This window comes from Eptesicus fuscus, chromosome 3 (assembly GCF_027574615.1).
Source record: "Eptesicus fuscus isolate TK198812 chromosome 3, DD_ASM_mEF_20220401, whole genome shotgun sequence".
Taxonomy (NCBI): domain Eukaryota; kingdom Metazoa; phylum Chordata; class Mammalia; order Chiroptera; family Vespertilionidae; genus Eptesicus; species Eptesicus fuscus.
In genome coordinates, this window is record NC_072475.1 from 111,291,999 (window position 1) to 111,314,803 (window position 22,805).

General features: G+C 36.7%; 1 protein-coding gene across 1 annotated transcript in view; it reads left to right on the plus strand.

Annotated features, from left to right (window-relative positions):
* Positions 1-14: 14 nt before the first annotated feature.
* The window catches only part of PLSCR5 (phospholipid scramblase family member 5), a 73,091-nt gene continuing 50,300 nt past the window's right edge, over positions 15-22,805 (plus strand). The window contains exons 1-2 of the mRNA XM_054710375.1: positions 15-27; positions 9,995-10,158. Of these exons, the coding sequence (XP_054566350.1) occupies positions 15-27; positions 9,995-10,158 (177 nt within the window). The remainder of the gene's footprint in view (positions 28-9,994; positions 10,159-22,805) is intronic.

Here is a 22,805-nt window from a genome sequence, read left to right on the forward strand (position 1 = left end):
ACTCAGAAATCTTCATGGCCTCTAAAGGTAAGAGCAATATAGCCAGCTAATAAATTTTTCTTCATATTATGATTCAAAGTCTAGAGATTGATACTTTATTTTTTTAAATTTTAACTCCAAGGAGCATATTGCATTATATAAATAAAAAGCACACTCTATCTGATAGAATGTGAAAGTTAAGCTGTAAACAATGTATTAGATATCATGAATATAAACAGTGAAATGGTAAGAAAAGCTTCATAGCAAAATTTAGAATGGAAATATTTAATGCCAAACACAAGGACAGGTTGATCTTCCAAGTTTAAAAGGATTTGAAGAAAACTTTTCACACATAAGTTAAAAAGTGTTAAAGTACAGTTCAGTGTTTAAAAATTTTCCATTTGTTGTTGAAAATAGGTGATACAATCATTTATTATAATGAATTCAACATGTGTTATCAGTAAATTTTAAAAATTTAATGGACTAGAACTAAATATTTCTGAATTACAAATCAAAAATTCTTTCAAAATGTCTTTGATAGTAAATTATATATATACAAAAAAATAACTAACTTAAGCAAACAGGTTAATTAGGTACTGGAGGAGGGAGCTGGTAAGTTTTTCCTCAAATCCTTGAAATTGTATAAATATCATTAGTGTTATTTAACTTTTCTTACTTTAAAGAACTTCTCAAAAAGACAAGAAATATCATTGTTTTTTAAGGTAATGAATTGCAACCTTACTAAAAACACTTGTGAAATTGTATAAAAATGAAATTGCAATGTGCTTTCATTCCATCATCAGAACAAGCCATTAAACTCTAAGCTATAATAAAAAGTTTTATCATGAAGAACTATGATTAATAATTGGTGGAAACCAAACCTAGTTACAAGTAGGGTAAAATATCCTAAATTAAATTAATGATCCATTCAATGAAATGTGCATGCTTCTTTGCTTCTTTCATCAAAATACATATCAGATGCTATTTAAAATGGAACAAACAATGTAACTTTTTATTTTAATGTATGCTAGACCCTGAGTATCATTGAAAAAGCTCAAACGAATTATAAAATATAGGCTTGAGACATCAAAATCATTCATTTTAATATGTGCGCTTCATTTTTACACTGAAGACAAACAAAAATATCTTGGCATGTCTTTTCTTTCATTTAAGATTAACACTAACACTTAGTTCAAAACACTTCATCACTTTATAAAATAAGAGTTACAAAACTATAGCCTGAAAGGTAAAGAGTTGCAGAGTACTTGAAATATTTATGAGATAGTTATACATTTTTAAAATAGTAGATAGAAATTCAAAGCCAGATGGAAATTCAAAGGAGTTTCTTTATCAGGTGGTCTGAGTCTTTGAAGAAACTTGTAACTAGAAAGCAATACTACGATCAGAATATGATTAACCTACCAAGAAAGCAGTGAAGTTCATTAATGATAAGTGCTCAACACTAAACTTAGAGGTAAAACTTCTGGTGGAAAACTAAAATTCCTGCAACCAACTCAAAATAGCCTGTGGAGTGGGTAAAATACCTGTTAGAACCCCTAAACTGCTTAAGGGAATAAAAATGAAGCATTCTTTTGATTTAGAAATCATGTTTGAGGTGGCAAGTTGAATTATCATCATTATTTACTTAAACAGTTTTGTGGAAATTTTTCTTCAGATATGTTTAAAGACATTATTTGTAATATCATGAATGTTCTCTGGCTCATGAAACTATATTGGCAATTATAATTTTCCCAGGGAATACAGGCTTATTGGACATTTCACACATTTTGTAGGCAGTTCAATTGGCATCACTAAATCAAAGGACAGTCTGAATACTAGATGTCATTAGAACTGAAGAAATATTTGTGTAGTCTGAAGCCCCCTGTTAGGGTAAGTAAACACAATTTAAAAACAGGTTGGTATGAAACTTTAAGTTTGAGAAAAATGGATTTTCTAGGATGATCAAACCTGATAAATGCTCTCTCTAAAGGCTGCTCCAATGTGAACTGCAATCCCAGAAGATGAATAAAAGACTTTGGACATGATCTGCTATGGGCCCGTGTGTATTAATTCCTCTGGACCTGCTGTGAGGTCTAAGAAACTATACAGACCCGGGTCAGGAATGTAGAGCCACTTGACAGACACTCAATAACCTACTACATTTTGTTACAGCAGACATAGATTACATGATAAAATTAGAGTAATTTGCTAACCTTTTTAATAGTAACATTGACAGAGAGAATCTAACAATCTTCTACCAGCTATTATTAGAAATTGATTCCTACATGTGTGTTTTTTAATTAAAGGATAACATGAGAACAGTAAAGTACATAATGAGCATCCAACTTAAGCTGTATGGTTTTTAAATAAGATGCATTTGTGTAACTAGAGCTTTTGGGGAGTTAAGGTACATCGCTAGTGACTGGAAACTCCCAAAAAACTCTATTCTTAATTTTATCATCATGAACTACTTGTCCCTAGATCACGATTTTGCCCATGTGTTTCCCTAAAAGTCAATGGCAATAGGGCTTTGGCACTAATACTGAAGAAAAGATGTTTGTTGCCTGTTATTTTTAAGCAGTTATTACTACACTAACCATTAACTCCTCTCCCAAATGTGATGTAGTGCTACGTAGTCTTCCTCTCAGGTTACCACTTAGGGTCCCTTTCAAGCTCCTTCTCAAATGGAAGAGGAGTCAGTTCTAAGGCCTCTATCGTCTGTGTCTGCCCAGATCTGAGAGAAGATCAGTATGGGGTCCTTGTGGGAAGCAAAGTGCTATGTTATGGGTATGGAGCTCTATTTTAGTAGGGCAAAATGAAAAAAAGTTTGTTTCCATATGGTCTTAACCCTGATGCTTGTCCAAATTCTAAATGCCACAGAGCAGTACAAACAGCTGTCTTTGTCTATTTTTGCTACCTTAAGGTTAAGTAAATAAATAAATAAATAAACAAAGGAATAATCTGCTATTATTACTCTTTAACGCCAACCTACACAGAGCTTTAATGACCTCCCATTACTAGAAACAGTTTATGTCAGTGTTCAAAGACCATTTCTTTGATGCCTAATTTCTTTACCAGTTTTTTTGTGAATTTTTTTTTTAAATCCCAATGTGTTCATCCTGGATAAAGTTGAATTCTTTTATAAATGAGGCACTTAGTATCTCCAAGGACAATTCAATCCTTTTTCAAATTTATTTTTTAGAGATACAAAAGATTCAAAAAACACCCCCTCCACATACGCAGACACAACTTACATGAATTTAAATGTCAGTGAAGAGAAATCATTCTAATTTATTGTGAATTATATAGATGTCACACTAACTTTAGTATATGTATAAGGATACTTGTTCAAATCTTTGTGCAATTGGAACAAATTTCTTTCTTATAGTAAACCAGAACCATTTTCTTTGTCCTTTCCATTCATCTGTCTTTAGAATAGTCAGAAATATTTGTCTTTATAATGGCCCCTCTAGTATGTGAAAGGTCATGAATCTTTTTTTTTTTTTTTTGGTGATACATGTATGTAATTTTTTTAAATTTCTTTATTGATTAAGGTATTACATGTTTCCTTATCTCCCCATTACCTCCATCCCCCCAATTCATGCCCTCATCCCCTTGTTGTCTGTGTCCACTGGTTAAGCTTCTATGCATACATACAAGTGAGATCATGTGATATTTATCTTTCTCTGATTGGCTTATTTCACTTAACATAATGCTCCCCAGGTCCATCCATGCTTTTGCAAATGGTAAGAACTCCTTTTTTTTTACCGCAGCATAGTATTCCATTGTGTAGATGTACCACAGTTTTTCAATCCACTCATCTGCTGATTGACACTTAGGCTGTTTCCAAATCTTAGCTGTGGTGAATTGTGTTGCTATGAACATAGGGGTGCATATATCCTTTCTGATTGATGTTTCTAATTTCTTGGGATATATTCCTAAAAGTGGGATCACTGGGTCAAATGGAAGTTCCATCTTTAGTTTTTGAGGAAACTCCATACTGTTCTCCACAGTGGCTGCACCAGTCTGCATTTCCCACCAGCAGTGCACGAGGGTTCTTTTTTCTCCGCATCCTCTCCAGCACTTGTCCTTTGTTGACTTGTTGATGATAGCCATTCTGACAGGTGTGAGATGGTACCGCATTGTTTTGATTTGCATCTTTTGGATGATTAGTGACTTTGAGCATGTTTTCATATGTCTCTTGGCCCTCCTATGTCCTCTTTTGAAAAGTATCTATTTAGATCTGTTGCCCATTTTTTGATTGGGTTGTTTATCTTCCTTTTGTTAAGTTCTATGAGTTCCCTGTAAATCTTGGAGATAAAAGCCTTGGCAAATATGTTCTCCCATGCAGTGGGCTTTCTTGTTCTTTTCTTGATGGTTTCTTTTGCTGTGCAAAAGCTTTTTATTTTGATGTATTCCCATTTGTTTATTTTCTCTTTAGTTTCCATTGCCCTAGGGGCAGTATCAGTGAAGATATGGCTTTGGCATATGTCTGAGATTTTGCTGCCTGTGGATTCCTCTAGTGTTTTTATGGTTTCCCATCTTATGTTTAAGTCCTTTATCTATTTTGAGTTAATTTTTGTGTATGGTTTAAGTTGGTGGTCTAGTTTCATTTTTTTATGTATCTGTCCAATTTCCCCAATACCACTTATTGAAGAGACTGTCTTGACTCCATTGTATGTTCATACCTCCTTTGTCGAATATTAATTGAGCATAGTGGTTTGGGTCGATTTTGGGGTTCTCTATTCTATTCCATGGATCTATATGTCTGTTCTTGTCCCAGTATCAGGCTGTTTTGAGAACAGTGGCTTTGTAATACAGCTTGATATCTGGTATTGAAATCCCACCTACTTTGTTCTTTCTCAGGATTGCTGCAGCTATTTGGGTTCTTTTTATTTTTTATTCCAGATGAATTTTTGGAAAGTTCATTCTAGGTCTGTGAAATATGCCACTGGTATTTTAATGGGGATTGCATTGAATCTATAGATTGCTTTGGGTAGTATGATATTTTGATGATGTTGATTCTACCAATCCATGAACACGGTATGTTTTTCCATCTGTTTATGTCTTCCTGTATCTCTTTTTGCAGTGTCCTATAGTTTTCTGCATATAAGTCTTTTACCTCCTTAGGTAAGTTTATTCCTAGGTATCTTAATTTTTTTGGTGCGATGGTAAATGGGATTGCTTTTTTAGTCTCTCTTTCTTTTTTTAAATTTAATAAATCATAATTGTTCAGATTATTACAATAATCTCTTTTTTCCCTGATAGCTCCCCTCCACCCGGTTCCCACCCCACCCTCTGGCCTTACCACCCCCCCACCCGCCACTGTCATCATCCCTAGGTGTATGATTTTTGTGCAGTCTCTTCCCGCACCCCCGACCTCCCTTCACCCCCAAGAATTGTCAGTCCACTCCCTTTCTATGCCCCTGACTCTATTATATTCACCAGTTTATTCTGTTCATCAGATTTTTTTATTCACTTAATTTTTAGATTCACTTGTTGATAGATATGTATTTGTTGTTCATAATTTTTATCTTTACCCTTTTCTTCTTCCTCTTCTTAAAGAATACCTTTCAGCATTTCATACAATACTGGTTTGGTGGTGATGAACTCCTTTAGCTTTTTCTTATCTGTGAAGCTCTTTATTGGATCTTCAATTCTGGATGATAGCTTTGCTGGGTAGAGTAATCTTGGTTGTAGGTACTTGCTATTCACCATTTTGAATATTTCTTGCCACTCCTGTCTGGCCTGCATAGTTTCTGTTGAGAAATCAGCTGACAATTGGATGGGTGCTCCCTTGTAGGTAACTAACTGTTTTTCTCTTGCTGCTTTTGATATTCAATCTTTTTCTTTTGCTCTTGGCAATTTAATTATGATGTGTCTTGGTGTGGTCCTCTTTGGATTCCTTTTGTTTGGGGTTCTGTGTGCTTCCTGGACTTGTAAGTCTATTTCTTTGACCAGGTGAGGGAAGTTTTCTGTCATTATTTCTTCAAATAGTTTTTCAATATCTTGCTCCCTCTCTTCTTCTGGCACCCCCATAATTCTGATGTTGGTATGCTTAAAGTTGTCCCAGAGGCTCCTTACACTATCTTCATATTTTTGGATTCTTTTTTCTTTTTGCTTTTCGGTTGGGTGTTTTTTGCTTCTTTGTATTTCAAATCTTTGACTTGATTCTTGCAATCCTCTAGTCTGCTGCTATATCTTTGTATAATATTTTTTTATTTCAGTCAGTGTATGCTTAATTTCTAGTTGATCATTTTTCATATCCTCGAGAGTCTCACTAAATTTATCAGCCTTTTCTAGAAAATTCTTGAAAAACCTTATAACCATGGTTTTGAACTCTATATCCAGTCCCTTGATTTCCTCCATTTCTTTCATTTGTGACCTGTTTCTTTGTCTCTGCATTTTGGCTGCTTCCCTGAGTAGATAGAGTGGCTTTGTGTGCTAGGTGTCCTATAGGGCCCAGTGGCTCAGCCTCCCCAGTTACCTGAGGTGGACACTCTTGGTGCACCCCTTTGTAGGCTGTGTGCACAGTCTTGTTGTAGTTAAGCCTTGGTTGTTGTTGGTATCAGCGGGAAGAATTGACCACCAGGCCAATTGGCTGTGAGGATCAGCTGTGTCTACACTGGGAGAACTTCTGTGCTAGAGACACCCTTATGAGACAAGACTTGCAAAAGCCTCTATGCTCAGCTTGGATGGGACGGAGTCTCAAGGCAGAACAGACAGCATTGTTTTCTCGTTAGCCCTGCCCTAATAGGCCCCTGTGTCTCAGTGTCCCGTGGTAATCGCTGCAAACACCTCTGAGAGAAAGCTGCCCTCGAGTTCTACCCACTGCCAGACAGTCCAGTTTCTCCCCTAATGAGTCTGGGTCCCCAGAGTCTCGCCCAGAATTGGAGTTCAGTGCAGTCAGGAGCTTTTGTCTCCCTCCGGCTTGAGAAAGCCAGCTGCGCACTCAGTTGCCAGTCCTCTCCACGCACGCATCTCAGTACCTCTGCCTCCTGCAGCTCCTGTGAGTCTCAGTGTGCTTTTCTCTTTCCTTCTAGTTGTAGAATTTCCACTCAGCGAGCCTTCCTGTGGTTCTGGATGATGTCCGTTTTGTCTTTTAGTTGTAGTTTTGAAATTGTTGTGCGAGGCAGCAGTTTAAGTGTTTACCTATGCCGCCATCTTGCTTTCTCCCCTAGTCTCTCTTTCTATAAGTTCATTATTGGTATATAGAAATGCCATAGATTTCCTGGCATTAATTTTGTACCCTCTACATTTCTGAATTTATTAAGTCCAATAATTTTTTGATGGAGTCTTTACGGTTTTTTATGTACAATATCATGTCATCTGTGAATAAGGACAATTTTACTTCTTCTTTTCCAATTTGGATGCCTTTTATTTCTTCTTCTTGTCTGATCACAATGGCTAGTATTTCCAGTACTCTGTCAAACAGGAGTGGTGAGAGTGGGCATCCATGTCTTTTTCCTGTTCTTAGGGTAAATGGTTTGTTTTTGTCCATTGGGTATGATGTTGGCTGTGGGTTTGTCATATATGGATTTTATTATGTTGAGGTATGATCCTTCTATTCCAACCTTGTTAGTCATGAATCTTAATCCACACCTACACTCATTCTAAAACTGCATAGTATTGATAAACTAAATTAATGCACATGTGATAACTTGTTAATTAATGGATTAATAAATGAGAAGTAAAAACACTGATAATTTTTTAAAAAAATAATTGGTATCTATTGAGGGGTATCCAAATGGCAGGCATATGATAGAAAAAGGAAAAATAATCGTAGAAAGAATTATTTCTATTCTTTAATAAAGAAGAATGCTATTGCATGCATCTCTTATTAGGGCTTATGCACAATTTGGCACAGGCTCCAGATTAATACAGGGGAAATAGCAATCTCGAAATTTCAATCTAAGATATTATTGAAAAAGCAACATTTTTACCTGGGAATAATATAAAAAACAGGTAATTGTCTAAAAAATATCCAAACATTATAGAAATCTGTAATTATTTTTTCTTTTGTAATATTAGGTGAGCTACAAAGTGATTCATATTGTGAAAGAAAAATTTTTAGTCCTGGCCGGATAGTTTAGTTTGCAAGTTCAATCCTCAATCAAGGCACATACATGAATCAATCAAGGAATGCATCAATAGGTGGAATAACAAATTTATGTGTCTTTCTCTTTAAATCAAGAAAAAGTATATATTTTAATTTTTAATGCTTTTATACAAAATACTGAGTACTAAGTTAATTTTAGATATCAGATATTATATTGTCTTTAAGAAGCCCATAAATTAGTTATGAATATTCTTATAGTATATAGAATTAAACAATTAGTTCTCAAAGTATATCATCAGACCAGCAACATTAGCTTATCTGGGAGCTTATTAAAAATGTAAATTATCAAGCCCCACCCCAACTACTAAATAAGAAACTCTGGAGTGGGGCCCAGATACCTTATCACAAGCTCTCCAGGTGGTTCAGGTGCTGGCTAAAGGATAAGAAGCACTGAATTAAATTTAGTCATCACAGTATGATTGATAAGGACACAAAGTATTCTTCAAATTATGAGACACCCTCATAATATTTGGGGAAGAAATAATGTGCCTTGAAAGTCATAATATGATTCAAAACCTATTTCTAAGGTTATTCTTTTAAAAGTAGAAAATACTTGGTTCCTTTTACCATTCCCATTTCATTTGTAGTTTATAATTTTTTAGCTCTTTGAACAGAAGTCTTTAATGCCTTCAAAAATACATTTTAAAAAATCATGTACTTTGCCCCAATTATTCATTTTTCTCACATCTATTGCTAGCAATCTTCTACATTGATTTTCTCTGTTTTAGGGAGCAAGTGGTAGTGAGAGTGAAAAGGAAAAAATGAAACAAAGCCCACTTCATGGGAGACTATATTTGCCAATGCTATTTCAAATAAGGGTTTAATCTCCAAAATGTACAGGGAACTCATACAACTTAACAAAAGAATGATAATCCAATCAAAAAATGGGCAAAAAACTTAAATAGACACTTTTTGAAAGAGGACACTTTTTGAAAGAGGACACTTTTCTGGCTATGAGACATATGAAAACATGCTCAAAGTCACTAATCATTCAAGAGATACAAATCAAAACAACCATGAGATACCATCTCACACCTGTCAGAATGGCTATCATCAAAAATCAACAAAGGACAAGTGCTGGCAAGGATGTGGAGAAAAAGGAACCCTCATGCACTGCTGGTGAGAATGCAAACTGGTCCAGCCACTGTGGAGAACAGTATGGAACTTCCTCAAAAAAGTTAAAAAGGGAACTCGCATTTGACCCAGTAATCCCACTTCTAGGACTATATCCCAAGAAACCAGAAACACCAATCAGAAAGGATATATGCACCACTATGTTTATAGCAGCACAATTTACAATAGCTAAGATTTGGAAACAACCTAAGTGCCCATCAGCAGATGAGTGGATTGAAAAACTGTGGTACATCACAATGGAATACTATGCAGCTATAAAAATAAGGAACTTTTACCATTTGCAATAGCCTGGATGGAACTGGAGAGCATTATGCTAAGTGAAATAAGCCAGTAGGAGAAAGATAAATATCACATGGTCACTCATATGTAGGATATAATGATCAACATAAACTAATGAACAAAAATAGATCCAGAGCAAATGGCAAGGGAGGTGGGGGTGGGGGGAGTTAGAGATCAACCAAAGGACTTGTATGCATGCATATTAGCATAACCAATGGACATAGGCACTGGGGTGGTAGGAGCTTGCCCTCAGTGGTGGTAATTCCCGGGGGGCGGGGCGTGGAGGGGGGCGGGATGTCAATCTGGGAAAAAGGTGACATATGTAAAACTTTAGACAACAAAAAAGCATCCCCAAAAAAACATGAAGTAAGGGGCAGCAGGAGAGAATCTATCCACTGAATTAAGAAGTAACAAATGTTATAAGAAAGACTAAATGTAATGGTCTGAATTTAAATGTAAGATGGGACTTTCATTCTCTTGCAGATGCACAGAACCAAAGAAGTAGAGGCCTGCCTGGTTTTCTTCCTGGAGCTTCAGACAGAGATCACAGCCTTTATGTCTCACCTTCCAATCCAGACAACCAAGTGTGGCAGCCAGGTCACCCTCAACCAGGCAGCCTTCCTCCTGGTCTAGATTATTTAAGCCAGGTGTTTGTTATTTCTCTATTTCTATATATTTCCCCTTGAAATTAATACAAATGTGATTTCTTGCTTTTCAACCAAGGTTGAAGGACTTCAACAAATAACTCACTGAATTAAGAATAGTATAATGAACCATCAAATTACAATATTTTATTTTTATTTATTTCTATTTTTGAGGGAAGAAATTTATGTTTACATTTATTACCACTTTTAGTTTCCTTATTTATTTGACAGAGTAACAAGAGCACATTTATCCTCATTGCTCAAAGTATCAGCAAATTGATCCTCAAAGAATTGTCTAATATGTATGTCTCAACACTTACAGCTATTTAATTAAAGAATATTTATTGAGTACTTGCTAAAATCAAGGCACATAGAAAACATAAAACCTAGACTCTATTTGGCAAGACAAATAATTTTGACAAGAAGCACCAGGCTATGTACCAAAGCCAGATAAGCACACAACTGCAACATGTGCATAAAAGGGAAAAAAAGTTGTTATGCCTGAAGAGAGGCTTCTACAATGATCTGAGAGTTCAGTGTTTTCAACTGAATATCAAAAGGTGGATGGATATTTCCAAATCTTAGCTATTATAAATTATGCTGCTATGAACATACGGGTGCATATATACTTTCTGATTGGTGTTTTTAGTTTCTTGGGATATATTCCTAGACGTGAAAACACTGGGTCAAATGGAAGTTCCATTTTTAGTTTTTTGAAGAAACTCCATACTGTTCTCCACAGTGGCTGCACCAGTCTGCATTCCCACCAGCAGTGCACGAGGGTTCCTTTTTCTCCACATCCTTGCCAGCACTTGTCCTTTGTTGATTTGTTGATGATAGTCATTCTGACAGGTGTGAGATGGTACCGCATTGTTGTTTTGATTTGCATCTCTCGCATGATTAGTGACTTTGAGCATGTTTTCATATGTCTCTTGGCTTTCTGAATGTCCTCTTTCAAAAAGTGTCTATTTAGGTCCATTGCCCATTTTTTGATTGGGTTGTTTATCTTCCTTTTGTTAAGTTCTATGAGTTCTCTGTAAATGTTGGAGATTGAACCCTTATCAGAGATAACATTGGGAAATATGTTTTCCCATGCAGTGGGCTTTCTTGTTCTTTGTTGATAGTTTCTTTTGCTGTGAAGAAGCTTTTTATTTTCATGTAGTCCCATTAGTTTATTTTATCCTTAGTTTCCATTGCTCCAGGAGCTGTATCAGTGAAGATATTGCTTTGGCATATGTCTGGTATTTTGCTGCCTGTGGATTCTTCTAAGATTTTTATGGTTTCCCATCTTACATTTAAGTCCTTTATCCATTTTTAGTTCATTTTTGTGTATGGTTTAAGTTGGTGGTCTAGTTTCATTTTTTTGCATGTATCTGTCCAATTTTCCCAACACAATTTAATGAAGAAACTGTCTTGACTCCAAGGTATGCTCTTGCCTCCTTTGTCAAATATTAATTGAGTATAGTGGTTTGGGTCAATTTCTGGATTCTTTATTCTATTCCATTGATCTATGTGTCTGTTCTTGTGCCAGTACCAGACAGTTTTGAGATCAGTGGCTTTGTAATACAGCTTGATATCTGATCTTGATATAGCTAAGATTTGGAAACAGCCTAAGTGCCCATCAGCAGATGAGTAGATTAAAATACTGTGGTACATCTTCACAATGGAATACTACACTGCGGTAAAAATGAAGGAAATCCTACCATTTGCAACAGCATGGATGGACCTGGAGAGCATTATGCTAAGCTAAATAAGTTAGTCAGAGAAAGATAAATATCACATGATCTCACTCATTTGTGGAATATAATGAACAACATAAATTGATTAAGAAAAGCAGATTCAGAGATAGAGAAAGCATCATCAGACCATCAAACTTCAGAGGGAAGGTAGGGGAGGGTGGGGGTAAGGGGAAGAGATCAACCAAAGTACTTGTATGCATGCATATAAGCCTAACTAATGGACACAGATAACAGCGGGGTGAGAGCATAAGTGTGGGGAGTGGGGGAGAGGTGGATGGGGGGATAAAGACACATATGTAATACTTTAATCAATAAAGAAAAAAAGGTGGATAGAAATCCAAGGGAAAGCAAACACCAAGTTGATAATATTGTCTTTGACATTGTTGCATCTTCAAGCCAATTTGCTTGAAAAATTATTTTATTATATATAGTCATTAGTCATCATTGGAGTGTAAGCATTGATTCAAGCCATATAGTAAATCAGTAAAGAAATATCATCAGAATTATGTGGCACATGAATAGCAATTATCTATGTATAGTTGTTGTTTGGGTATTTTATCCTACAAAAGATTAGAAATACACCTACACTAATATTGAGATGTCAGCACATCTGCTGCAATTTTCTGCTTGTTTGGCATTCTTTCAAAGTATAAAGTTTATCTCCTTTAGCAAAATCAAATCTGTGTTAATTCCCTTAAGGTACAAGAGATTTCTGTTATGCCTGATAGATTTAAGCTGCATGCAGCATATGTTCCTGGGAAAATGTTTATTATTGCAGATGCTTTCTCCAGAAACCCACTGGCAGACAAATGTACTTTAGAGACTGTTGAGCTCAGGGAGATATGTAAAAGAGCTGGGGAAGCTAACCCACCATCTTCCATCTGCAGAAAGGATCAGCTGGAATAGCTGACTTGAGTTGATTAACTGCTGCAAGCTGTTTGGGAACTTTGTCAGACAAGGTTTTGGCAAGGATAAGAGTGATAGACCAGTAACAGAGGGCTGAGGTTTGATGATCACATACGGTCATCACATATTCTTCTTCCATCCATTAATGATGACACACCTAGAGCAAGACGCTTGACATGAATACATTTTTTTTCACATTCAATAAATAGAGGTATAAGCTCATTGGCTTCAGTTCTAAAACAAAAAGTCAATTTTCCAAGAATATACCTTTGGTAATATTTTACAGAATACAAAAATATACCACAAATTGGTGAATATTTTATTTCAAAGATAAACATAGTTTATTCATTTTACACTAAAAGAATACATATTTGTTTTAAAGCAGTGTATTTTTAACAGAATGAATGACCATTTTAAAAGCTTTATACCACAAGTCTGTAAGAGACATAGAATGCATTAACTTTTATCTAAAAAATATAAGAATTAAGTAAAATTATGATGTTTGAAAATAGTACATTTTTCTATAAATAAACAGGAAAATACACAAAAATATACAAAATTCTCTAAATTAAAAAAATCAAAGTAAAATTTTTAAAAATCATCTATTCTTTTTTAATCAAGTTCATTCAATCACTATTGAAAATCTTTTTTTCATTTACAATTTGTAAATAAATTCCCAGGTGTGTGTGTGTGTGTATGTGTGTGTCTGTACACGTGTATATATGCATATTTGTAGATGCATATTTTTTTCATGTAGGTTAAACCTAAGAATGATATAAAGCTTCTCCTTCCAGATTAGATTAACATGTTCAAAATAGCCAAAGATATTTTATTCTACAAGTGTCAAAGGATAATTATTATAATTTATTTACCTAGAAGTAAGATTAGTGAGTTATAATCCACAAAAAAATGTAAAGATTCAGTTTATTTTGGAGTGAAGCCTTGAACAATGCATAGGTTAGGGACACTGATCCCCTGAATAGTCAAAAATCCATGTAAAACTTTTGACTTTCTCCAAACTTAACTACTATTATAGCCTATTATTGACTGGAAGCCTTACTGATAACATACTCAATTAACAAAAATTTTGTATGTTATATGTACTATAAACTGTATTTTATAATAAAGTAAGCTAGAGATAAAGAAATGTTATTAAGAAAATCATAAGGAAGAGAAAATATATTAATAGTATTTACTGAAAAAAATCTGCACATAAGTGGATCCATACAATTCAAACTTGGTTTGTTCAAGAGTCAACTGTATATATATTAAATGCAATTGCTGAGACTTGTAAACCTGATGAATTATGGAGAAGAATTTATTATTAAGCTATATATTCAATACTGTCATTAGATATCCATTCTACAACTTTCATACTTCAGGAGTACTTGACTTGCCCTGATACCTGAATATATGATTCAATTAAGTTTAAAGTTTACACTTTCCAAAAACTCCCAGTTTATATATTAACTAGAAGCAATATATGGAAAGGGCTCATTTGGACCATGGTTGATACATGGCCTAGGAAAAAAGGAAACTACAAGAACAACCAAAATGAGACCCTCAAATGTAGGAGATTTTCTCACAAAGATAGATCAAATCAAGTACAATGTTATTACAGAAGATGGGGTGAATATAAGAGTAGAGAAAATATGGAAGAAAGGTATTCAAAAGTTCAATAGTATCACTAAAGAATTGGTTTTCTCAGGTTCTAAAATTAGTTTAGTGATGCCAGTGTAACAGACTGGAAAGCATATCAAAATTGGCTACAGTACAGCCAGGGTTCAAGTCCTGGCTTAACAATTTGCAAACTGCAATTCTTTGACAAACTACTTAATCTATCTGGGATTGTTTCTGCATATGTAAAACATAATGATATCTACCTCTGAGTTCTTCTGAGAATTAAATCAGACACTATGTCAAAATATTTAGCACAGTGACTACTACAGAGAAGTCAATAAACAAACAACTGCTATTATTAGATATTACAGAGATACAATTTCCCTTTCCATTGTAGAGCTGATCTTTTATTATTTTAATAATTATTTACAGTTAAAAGTATTACATATGTCCCTTTTCTTCCCCATTATCCTCCACCAGCCCACTCCATCCCCTAACCTCAGGCCCTCACTGTCCATTGTCTGTGTCTATGAGTTACACATATATGCACACAAGATCCTTGGTTGATTACCCAACACCTTGCCTCCCCCGCCTTCCCTCTGAGATTCTGCACTCTGTTCCATGCTTCCATGTCTTTGGATCCACTCCATTCATCAATTTATTTTGTTACTTAGAGTCAACATATGAGTGAGATCATGTGATACTTATCTTTCTCTGACTGACTTATTTCATTTAGCATGATACTCTCCAGGTCCCTCCATGCTGTCTCAAATGGTAAGATATTTTTTCTTTTTTACTGCTGCATAGTATTCCATGGTATAAATGTTACCCAGCTTTTTTATCCGCTCATCTACTGATGGGCACTTGGACTGTTTCCAGATCTTAGCTATTGTAAATTATGCTGCTATGAACATAGGGATGCATACATACTTTCTGACTGGTCTTTCAGGTTTCTTAGGATATATTCCTAGTAGTGAGATCACTAAGTCAAAAGGCAGTTCTCTAATTTTTGAGGAAACTCAATACTGTATTCTATAATGGCTGTACCAGTCTACATTTCCACCAGCAGTGTATAAGGGTTCACTTTTCTCCACATCCTCGCCAAACTTGCCATTTCTTAATTTGTTGATAGTAGCCATTCTGACAGGTGTGAGGTGATAACTCATTGTTGTTTTGATTTGCATTTCTCTGATGATCAGTGACTCTGAGAATTTTTGCCCATTTTTTAATTGGATTGCTTGCCTTCCTTTTGTTAAATTGTATGAGTTCCTTATATATTTTGGATATTAACCCTTTAACAGATGTAGCATTGACAATATGTTCTCCCTGTTCTCCCATACACTGGGCTCTCTTTTCATTTTGTTGATTTTTTTTTTTTTGCAAGGCAGAAGATATTTATTTTGATGTAGTCCCATTTGTTTATCTTATCCTTAGTTTTCTTTGCCCTAGGACAGTGGTTGGCAAACTCATTAGTCAACAGAGTCAAATATCAACAGTACAATGATTGAAATTTCTTTTGAGAGCCAAATTTTTTAAACTTAAACTCCTTCTAATGCCACTTCTTCAAAATAGACTTGCCCAGGCCGTGGTATTTTGTGGAAGAGCCACACTTAAGGGGCCAAAGATCCACATGTGGCTCATGAGCCGCAGTTTGCCAACCATGGCCCTAGGAGATTTATCCATAAATGTATTGCTATGAGAGATGTCTGAGACTTTGCTGTCTATGGTTTCTTCTAGGATTTTTATGGTTTCCCAACTTACATTTAAGTCTTTTATTCATTTTGAGTTTATTCTTGTGTATGGTGTAAGTTGGTGGTATAGTTTCAATTTTCTGCATGTATCTGTCTAATTTTCCCAACACCATTTATTGAACAGACTGTCTTCACTCCATTGTATACTCTTGCCATCTTTGTCAAATATTAATTGGGTATAATGACTTGGGTCAATTTAAGGGGTCTCTATTCTGTTCTATTGATCTCCATTCATCTCTATTTATCTCTATGCCTGTTCTTGTGCCAGTACCAGGCTGTTTTGATTATGGTGGGTTTGTAGTATAACTTGAAATCTGGTATTATGATTTCTCCAACTTTGTTCTTCTTTCTTAAGATTGCTGTGGCTATTCAGGGTCTTTTTGGGTTCCATATAAATTTTCGGAGAATTTGTGCTATGTCTATGAAATATGCTGTTGGTATTTTAATAGGGATTGCATTGAATCTGTAGATTAACTTGAGTAGTATGGAAATTTTAATGATGTTGATCCTACTAATCCATGAACACAGTATATTCTTCCACTTCTCTATATATTCTTCTATCTCTTTTTCAATATCCTGTAGTTTTCTGAATATAGGTCTTTTGACTCCTTGGTTAAGTTTATTCCTAATTATGTTAATTTTTTGCTGCAATGATAAATTGGATTGTTTGTTTAGTTTCTTTTTCTGAGAGTTTATTGTTGACTTATAAAAAATCCATCAATTTGGGGGTGTTGATTTTGTATCCTGCTGCATCGCTAAATTCATTTAATAAATCTACTACTATTTTGGTGGAGTTTTTAGGGTTTTCTATGTATAATATCATGTCATTTGCAAATAATGACAGTATTACATCCTCCTTTCCAATCTGGATGCTTTTCATTTATTCCTCTTGTCTGATTGCTGTGGCAAGACTTCCAGGACTATCCTATATAATAAAAGGCTAATATGCAAATTGACCAAACAATGGAACAACCGGTCGCTATGACAAACACTGACCACCAGTGGGCAGATGCTCAACGCAGGAGCTGTCACCTGGTGGTCAGTGTGTTCCAATACGGGCAGCACTGCTCAGCCAGAGGCAGGGCTCATGGCTGGTGAGCGCAGTGGCAGTGGTGGGAGCCTCGCCCGCCTCTGCGGCAGCATTAAGGATGTCCAACTGCCAATTTACATCCCCCAAGGGCTCCCGGACTGCAAGAGGGTGCTGCCCGGGCTGAGAGACCACCCAAGTACACAAATTTTGTGCACTGGGCTTCTAATCTATACTAATAAAAGGGTAATATGCAAATTGGTTACTACACCCTCACAGTAACAACCGAATAGCAGGCTGCTTGGGGCAACAAGGCTGGCAGGGAGCTTAGCGAGGGACAACCAAACGACTGACCAGCAGGCTGCGTGGGGTGACCAGACTGGCAGGGGTTTAGCTAGGGACAACCAAACGACTGACCAGAAAGTTTCATGGGGCAACCAGGCCAGCAGAGGGGGCAGTTAGGGGCAACCAGGCCAGCAGAGGGGGCAGTTAGGGGCAACCAGGCCAGTGGGGGGCCAGTTGGTGGTGACCAGGCTGGCAGGGGATCATTTGGGGGTGACGAGGCCAGCAGGGGGGGCAGTGAGAGGCAACCAGACCAGCAAGGGGAGCAGTTGGAGGGCAACCAGGCTGGAGGGGGTGGCAGTGAGGGACAACCAGGCCAGTGGGGGGGGGGGGCAGTTGAGGGCAACAAGGCCAGTGGAGGGGGCTGTTGGGGGCAACCAGGCCAGCAGGGGGACAGTTGGGGGTAACCTAGCTGGCTACCCGGCCAGCAGGGGGGGGCCTGTAAGGTGACCAGATGTCCCGCTTTTGGCGGGACAGTCCCGATTTTTAACAATTTGTCCCGCGTCCCGCGGCGTTTTAAAAAACTCCTGATTTTTGGAAAGAATGCACAACAAGCTAGGATATGGCGGGAGAACGGGAAGGGAATATTCGGTTTTCGGCGGCCATGTGGCTATTTAGCCAGGATATGAGTTTTATATTATTTTTGTTAATTTTATAATGTTAAACTTTAATAATAACAAATAATTGTTGAGAATTGATTATCGAGAACTGCTTATCAAAGTTCTCATTGTTGATCAGTTGTTAGAATTTGACCACCATTGTTTGGACTTAATGAACAATGGCATTTTTGGAGATTGGCAACGACGAAAACATTTTGTAACTGTCTCTCAGACGATACACATCGTACTGCGTGCTAGTAAGCTAGTTAAACAAGTGATGTCATTACAAATCACCTATTCAGATAATTTAGGTAAGTAATGTATTTATTTATTTCATAAATACATAAATTTTCTTGAATTTAGTAGACAGTACTCGTATTTATATTTTATAGTGGCCGCAAAAAGTCTAGCGCCGGCCTTGAAAATGACATGACTTACATTACGGCAAATTCATGACCTTTTAAACAACGACAGCAATCTACTAAAAAAAATTCATTCAAATGAGAAATATGCCAAAGAATAAAATAATACTATACATAATTTTTTATTTATTATATTTGTAAATTGTGCTTATGTTGAAATTTAAAAAAATATATTACAATACTATTTTTGCGTTCTATGAAAATTTTTGTTGCTCCATATAGACCAAATTTTTAATCAAGAACCACCCCCTCCCCACCCCCCCGGTCAATGGTGTCCTGCTTTACCAATGTTAAAATCTATTCACCTTACACTAGGGACAACTGGGCCGACAGAGGGGCAGTTAGGGGCAACCAGGCTAGCAAGCAGAGGTGGTTAGGGGTGATCAGGCTGGTAGGGAGGGAAGTTAGGGGCGATCAGGCAGGCAGGCAGGCAGGTGAGAAGTTAGGAGCCATTGGTCCTAGATTGTAAGAGGGATGTCCTACTGCCGGTTTCGGCTCGATCCCTGGGTTTGGGCTGAAACCGGCAAGTTTGACATACCCCGAGGGGTCCTGGATTGGAGAAGGTCCAGGGTGGGCTGAGGGGACCCGCTCCATTGTGCATGAATTTCATGCACTGGGCCTCTAGTGTTAAATAAGAGTGGTGAAAGCAGATATCCCTGTTTTGTTCCTGTTTTTAGGGAAAATGGTTTTAGTTTTTGCCCATTGAGCATGATGTTTGCTGTAGGTTTCCCATATACTCCCTCTGTTGAGATATGCTCCCTCTATTCCCACTTTGCTGAGAATTTTTATCAAAAATGGATGTTGGATTTTTGTCTAATGCTTTTTCTGCATCTATTGATCTGATCATATGATTTTTGTCTTTCAATTTGTTTATGTGATGTATCACGTTTATTGATTTGTGAATATTGTACCATCTTTGCATCCCCGGAATAACTCCAGCTTGGTCATGGTGTATGATCTTTATAATATAACTAGAGGCCTGGTGCACGAAATTTGTGCACAGGGGAGGGGGCGTCCCTCAGCCCAGCCTACACCCTCTTGTAATCTGGAACCGCTGGCTCCTAACCGCTAGCCTGCCTGCCTGATAGCCCCTAACCACTCTGCCTGCCTGCCTGCCTGATCGCCCTTAACCCCTCTGCCAGCCTGCCTGATTGCCCCTAACCACCTCTGCCTCAGCCCCCACTGCCACAGTTGCATCCGGAAGGACATCCAGAATGATGTCTGGAAGGTCGTTTGGCTGACCGGTCTAATTAGCATAATATTCTTTTATTATTATAGATTATTATAGATGCTGGATAAAATTTGCTAGTATTTTGTTGATTTCGTAGCATGTATGTTCATCAGGGATATTGGCCTGTAATTCTCTTTCTTTTTAGTGTCTTTGTCTGGTTTTGGAATTAGGGTAGTGCTAGCCTCATAAAAAGAGCTTGGAAGTGTTCCTTCTTCTTAGATTGTTTTGAATAGTTTGAGAAGTATAAGTGTTAGTTCTTCTTTGAATGTTGGGTAAAACTCCCATGTGAAGCCATCTGAACATGGGCTTTTATTGGTTGGGAGTTTTTTTTATTAATTCTTCTATATCATCAGTTGTTATTAGCCTATTCAGGTTTTCTGCTTCTTCCTGTTTCAGTTTTGGGAGATTGCATTTTTCGAGGAATTTGTCCATTTCATCCACATTGTCCAAATTGTTGGCATATAGTTGTTCATAGTATTTCTTTACAATCCTATGTAATTCTGTGGTGTCAGTGCTTACATCCACACTTTCATTTCTGGTTTTATTTATTTGGGTCCTCTCTCTTTGTTTCTTTTTTTAAAATTTAATTCATTGCAGTGTTTAATACAGAAAAGCTTTTCTACAGACTGGGCATCAGGCCAACATTTATAAATCAATGAATTTTATTTATTTTGTGAATTTTGTATTGTTTAAAGTAATGGTCGGCAAACTCATTAGTCAACAGAGCCAAATATCAACAGTACAATGATTGAAATTTCTTTTGAGAGCCAAATTTTTTAAAACTTAAACTTCTTCTAACGCCACTTCTTCAAAATAGACTCGCCCAGGCCATCGTGTTTTGTGGAAGAGCCACACTCAAGGGGCCAAAGAGCCACATGTGGCTTGTGAGCCGCAGTTTGCTGACCGCGGGTTTAAAGTGTTACAAATAGTAGGACATCTGTCCCCTTTTTACCCCATTGACCTCACCCCAGCCACCCCTTCTCCTGGGCACATGCCCTCATATCCTGCCCCAGTGCCTGGGCACATCAGTTAAGCTTATATGCATGCATACAAATCCTTCGGTTGATCTCTTACCCACCCCCTCCAACCCTTCTCTACCATCCCGCTGTAGTTTGACAGTCTGTTCTATACTTCTTTCTCTCTGTATCTATTTTTGTTCATCAGTTTATAATGTTCTTTATATTCCAGAAATGAGTGAGATCATGTGATATTTATATTTCTCTGACTGGCTTATTTCACTTACCAGAATGCTCTCCAGGTTCACCCATGCTGTTGCAAATGGTAAAAGTTCCTTCTTTTTATAGCAGCCTAGTATTCCATCATGTAGATGTACCACATTTTTCTAATCCACTCATCTGCTCATCGGCATTTAGGCTGTTTCCAAATATTAGCTATTGTAAATTGTGCTGCTATGAACATAGGGGTCCATATACCCTTTCTGATTGGTGTTACTGGTTTCTTGGGATATATTCCTAGAAGCGAAATTACTGGGTCAAATGGCAGTTCCATTTTTAATTTTTTGAGGAAATGCCATACTGTTTTCCACAGTGGCTACAGCAGTCTGCATTCCAACCAGCAGTGCAAGAGGGTTCCTTTTTCTCTGCATCCTCTCCAGCACTTGTCATTTGTTGATTTCGTGATGATAGCCATTCTGACAGGTGTGAGATGGTACCTCATTGTTGTTTTAATTTGCACCTCTCAGAAGATTAGTGACTTTGAGCATGTTTTCATATGTCTCTTGGCCTTCAGTATATCCTCTTTTGAAAAGTGTCTATTCAGGTCCTTTACCCATTTTTTTAAATTGGATTGTTTATCTTCCTTTTGTTAATTTGTAAATTTGGGAGATTAAACCCTTATTGGAGATAACTTTGGCAAATATATTCTTCCATGCAGTGGGCTTCCTTATTGTTTTGTTGATGGTTTCTTTTGCTGTGCAGAAGCTTTTTATTTTGATGTAGTCCCATTTGTTTATGTTCTCCTTAGTTTCCATTGCCCTAGGAGCTGTATTGGTAAATATATTGATACGAAAAATGTCTGATATTTTGCAGCCTATGGCTTCTTCTAAGATTTTATGGTTTCCTGTCTTACATTTAAGTCGTTTATCCATTTTGAGTTTATTTTTGTGTATGGTGTAAGTTGTTGGTCTAGTTTCTTTTTTTTTTTTCATGTATCTGTCCAATTTTCCCAGTACCATTTATTGAAGAGACTGTTTTGACTCCATTGTATGCTTTTGACACTTTGTCAAGCATTGAGCATAATGGCTTGGGTCAATTTTTGGGTTCTCTGTTCTGTTCCACTGGTCTATAAGTCTTTTCCTGTCCCAGTACCAGGAAGTTTTGAGAACAGTGACTTTGTAGTATAGCTTGATATCTGGTATTGTGATCCTTTCAACTTTGTTCTGCTTTAGCAAGATTGCTACAGCTATTTGGGGTCTTTTTTTTAATTCCAGATGAATTTTTAGAGAGTTTGTTCTAGGTCTTTGAAGTATGTCGTTGGTATTTTAATGGGGACTGCATTGAATTTATAGATTGCTTTGGGTAATATAGACATTTTAATGATGTTCATTTTACCAATCTATGAACATGGTATATTCTTCCATATGTTTATGTCTTCCTCTGTATTTTTTTTTTCAGTGTTCTTTAATGTTCTGAGTACAGATTTTTTACCTCCTTGGTTAAATTTATTCCGAGATATCTTAATTTTTTTGTTGCAATGGTAAATGGGATTTTTTTTTTCAGTTTCTCTTTCTGTGAGTTAATTATTGGTGTAAACAAAAGCCATAGATTGATTTCTGGGTGTTAATTTTGTGTCTTGCTATATTGTCGAGTTAATTTATGTGTAGTAGATTTTTATGGAGTCCTTAGGGTTTTCTATGTACAATATCATGTTACCTGCAAATAATGACAATTTTACTTCTTCCTTTCCAATTTGTATGCCTTTTATTTCTTCTTGTCTATTTGCTTTGGCTAGCACTTCCAGTATTATGTCGAACAGGAGTGGTAAGAGTGGACAT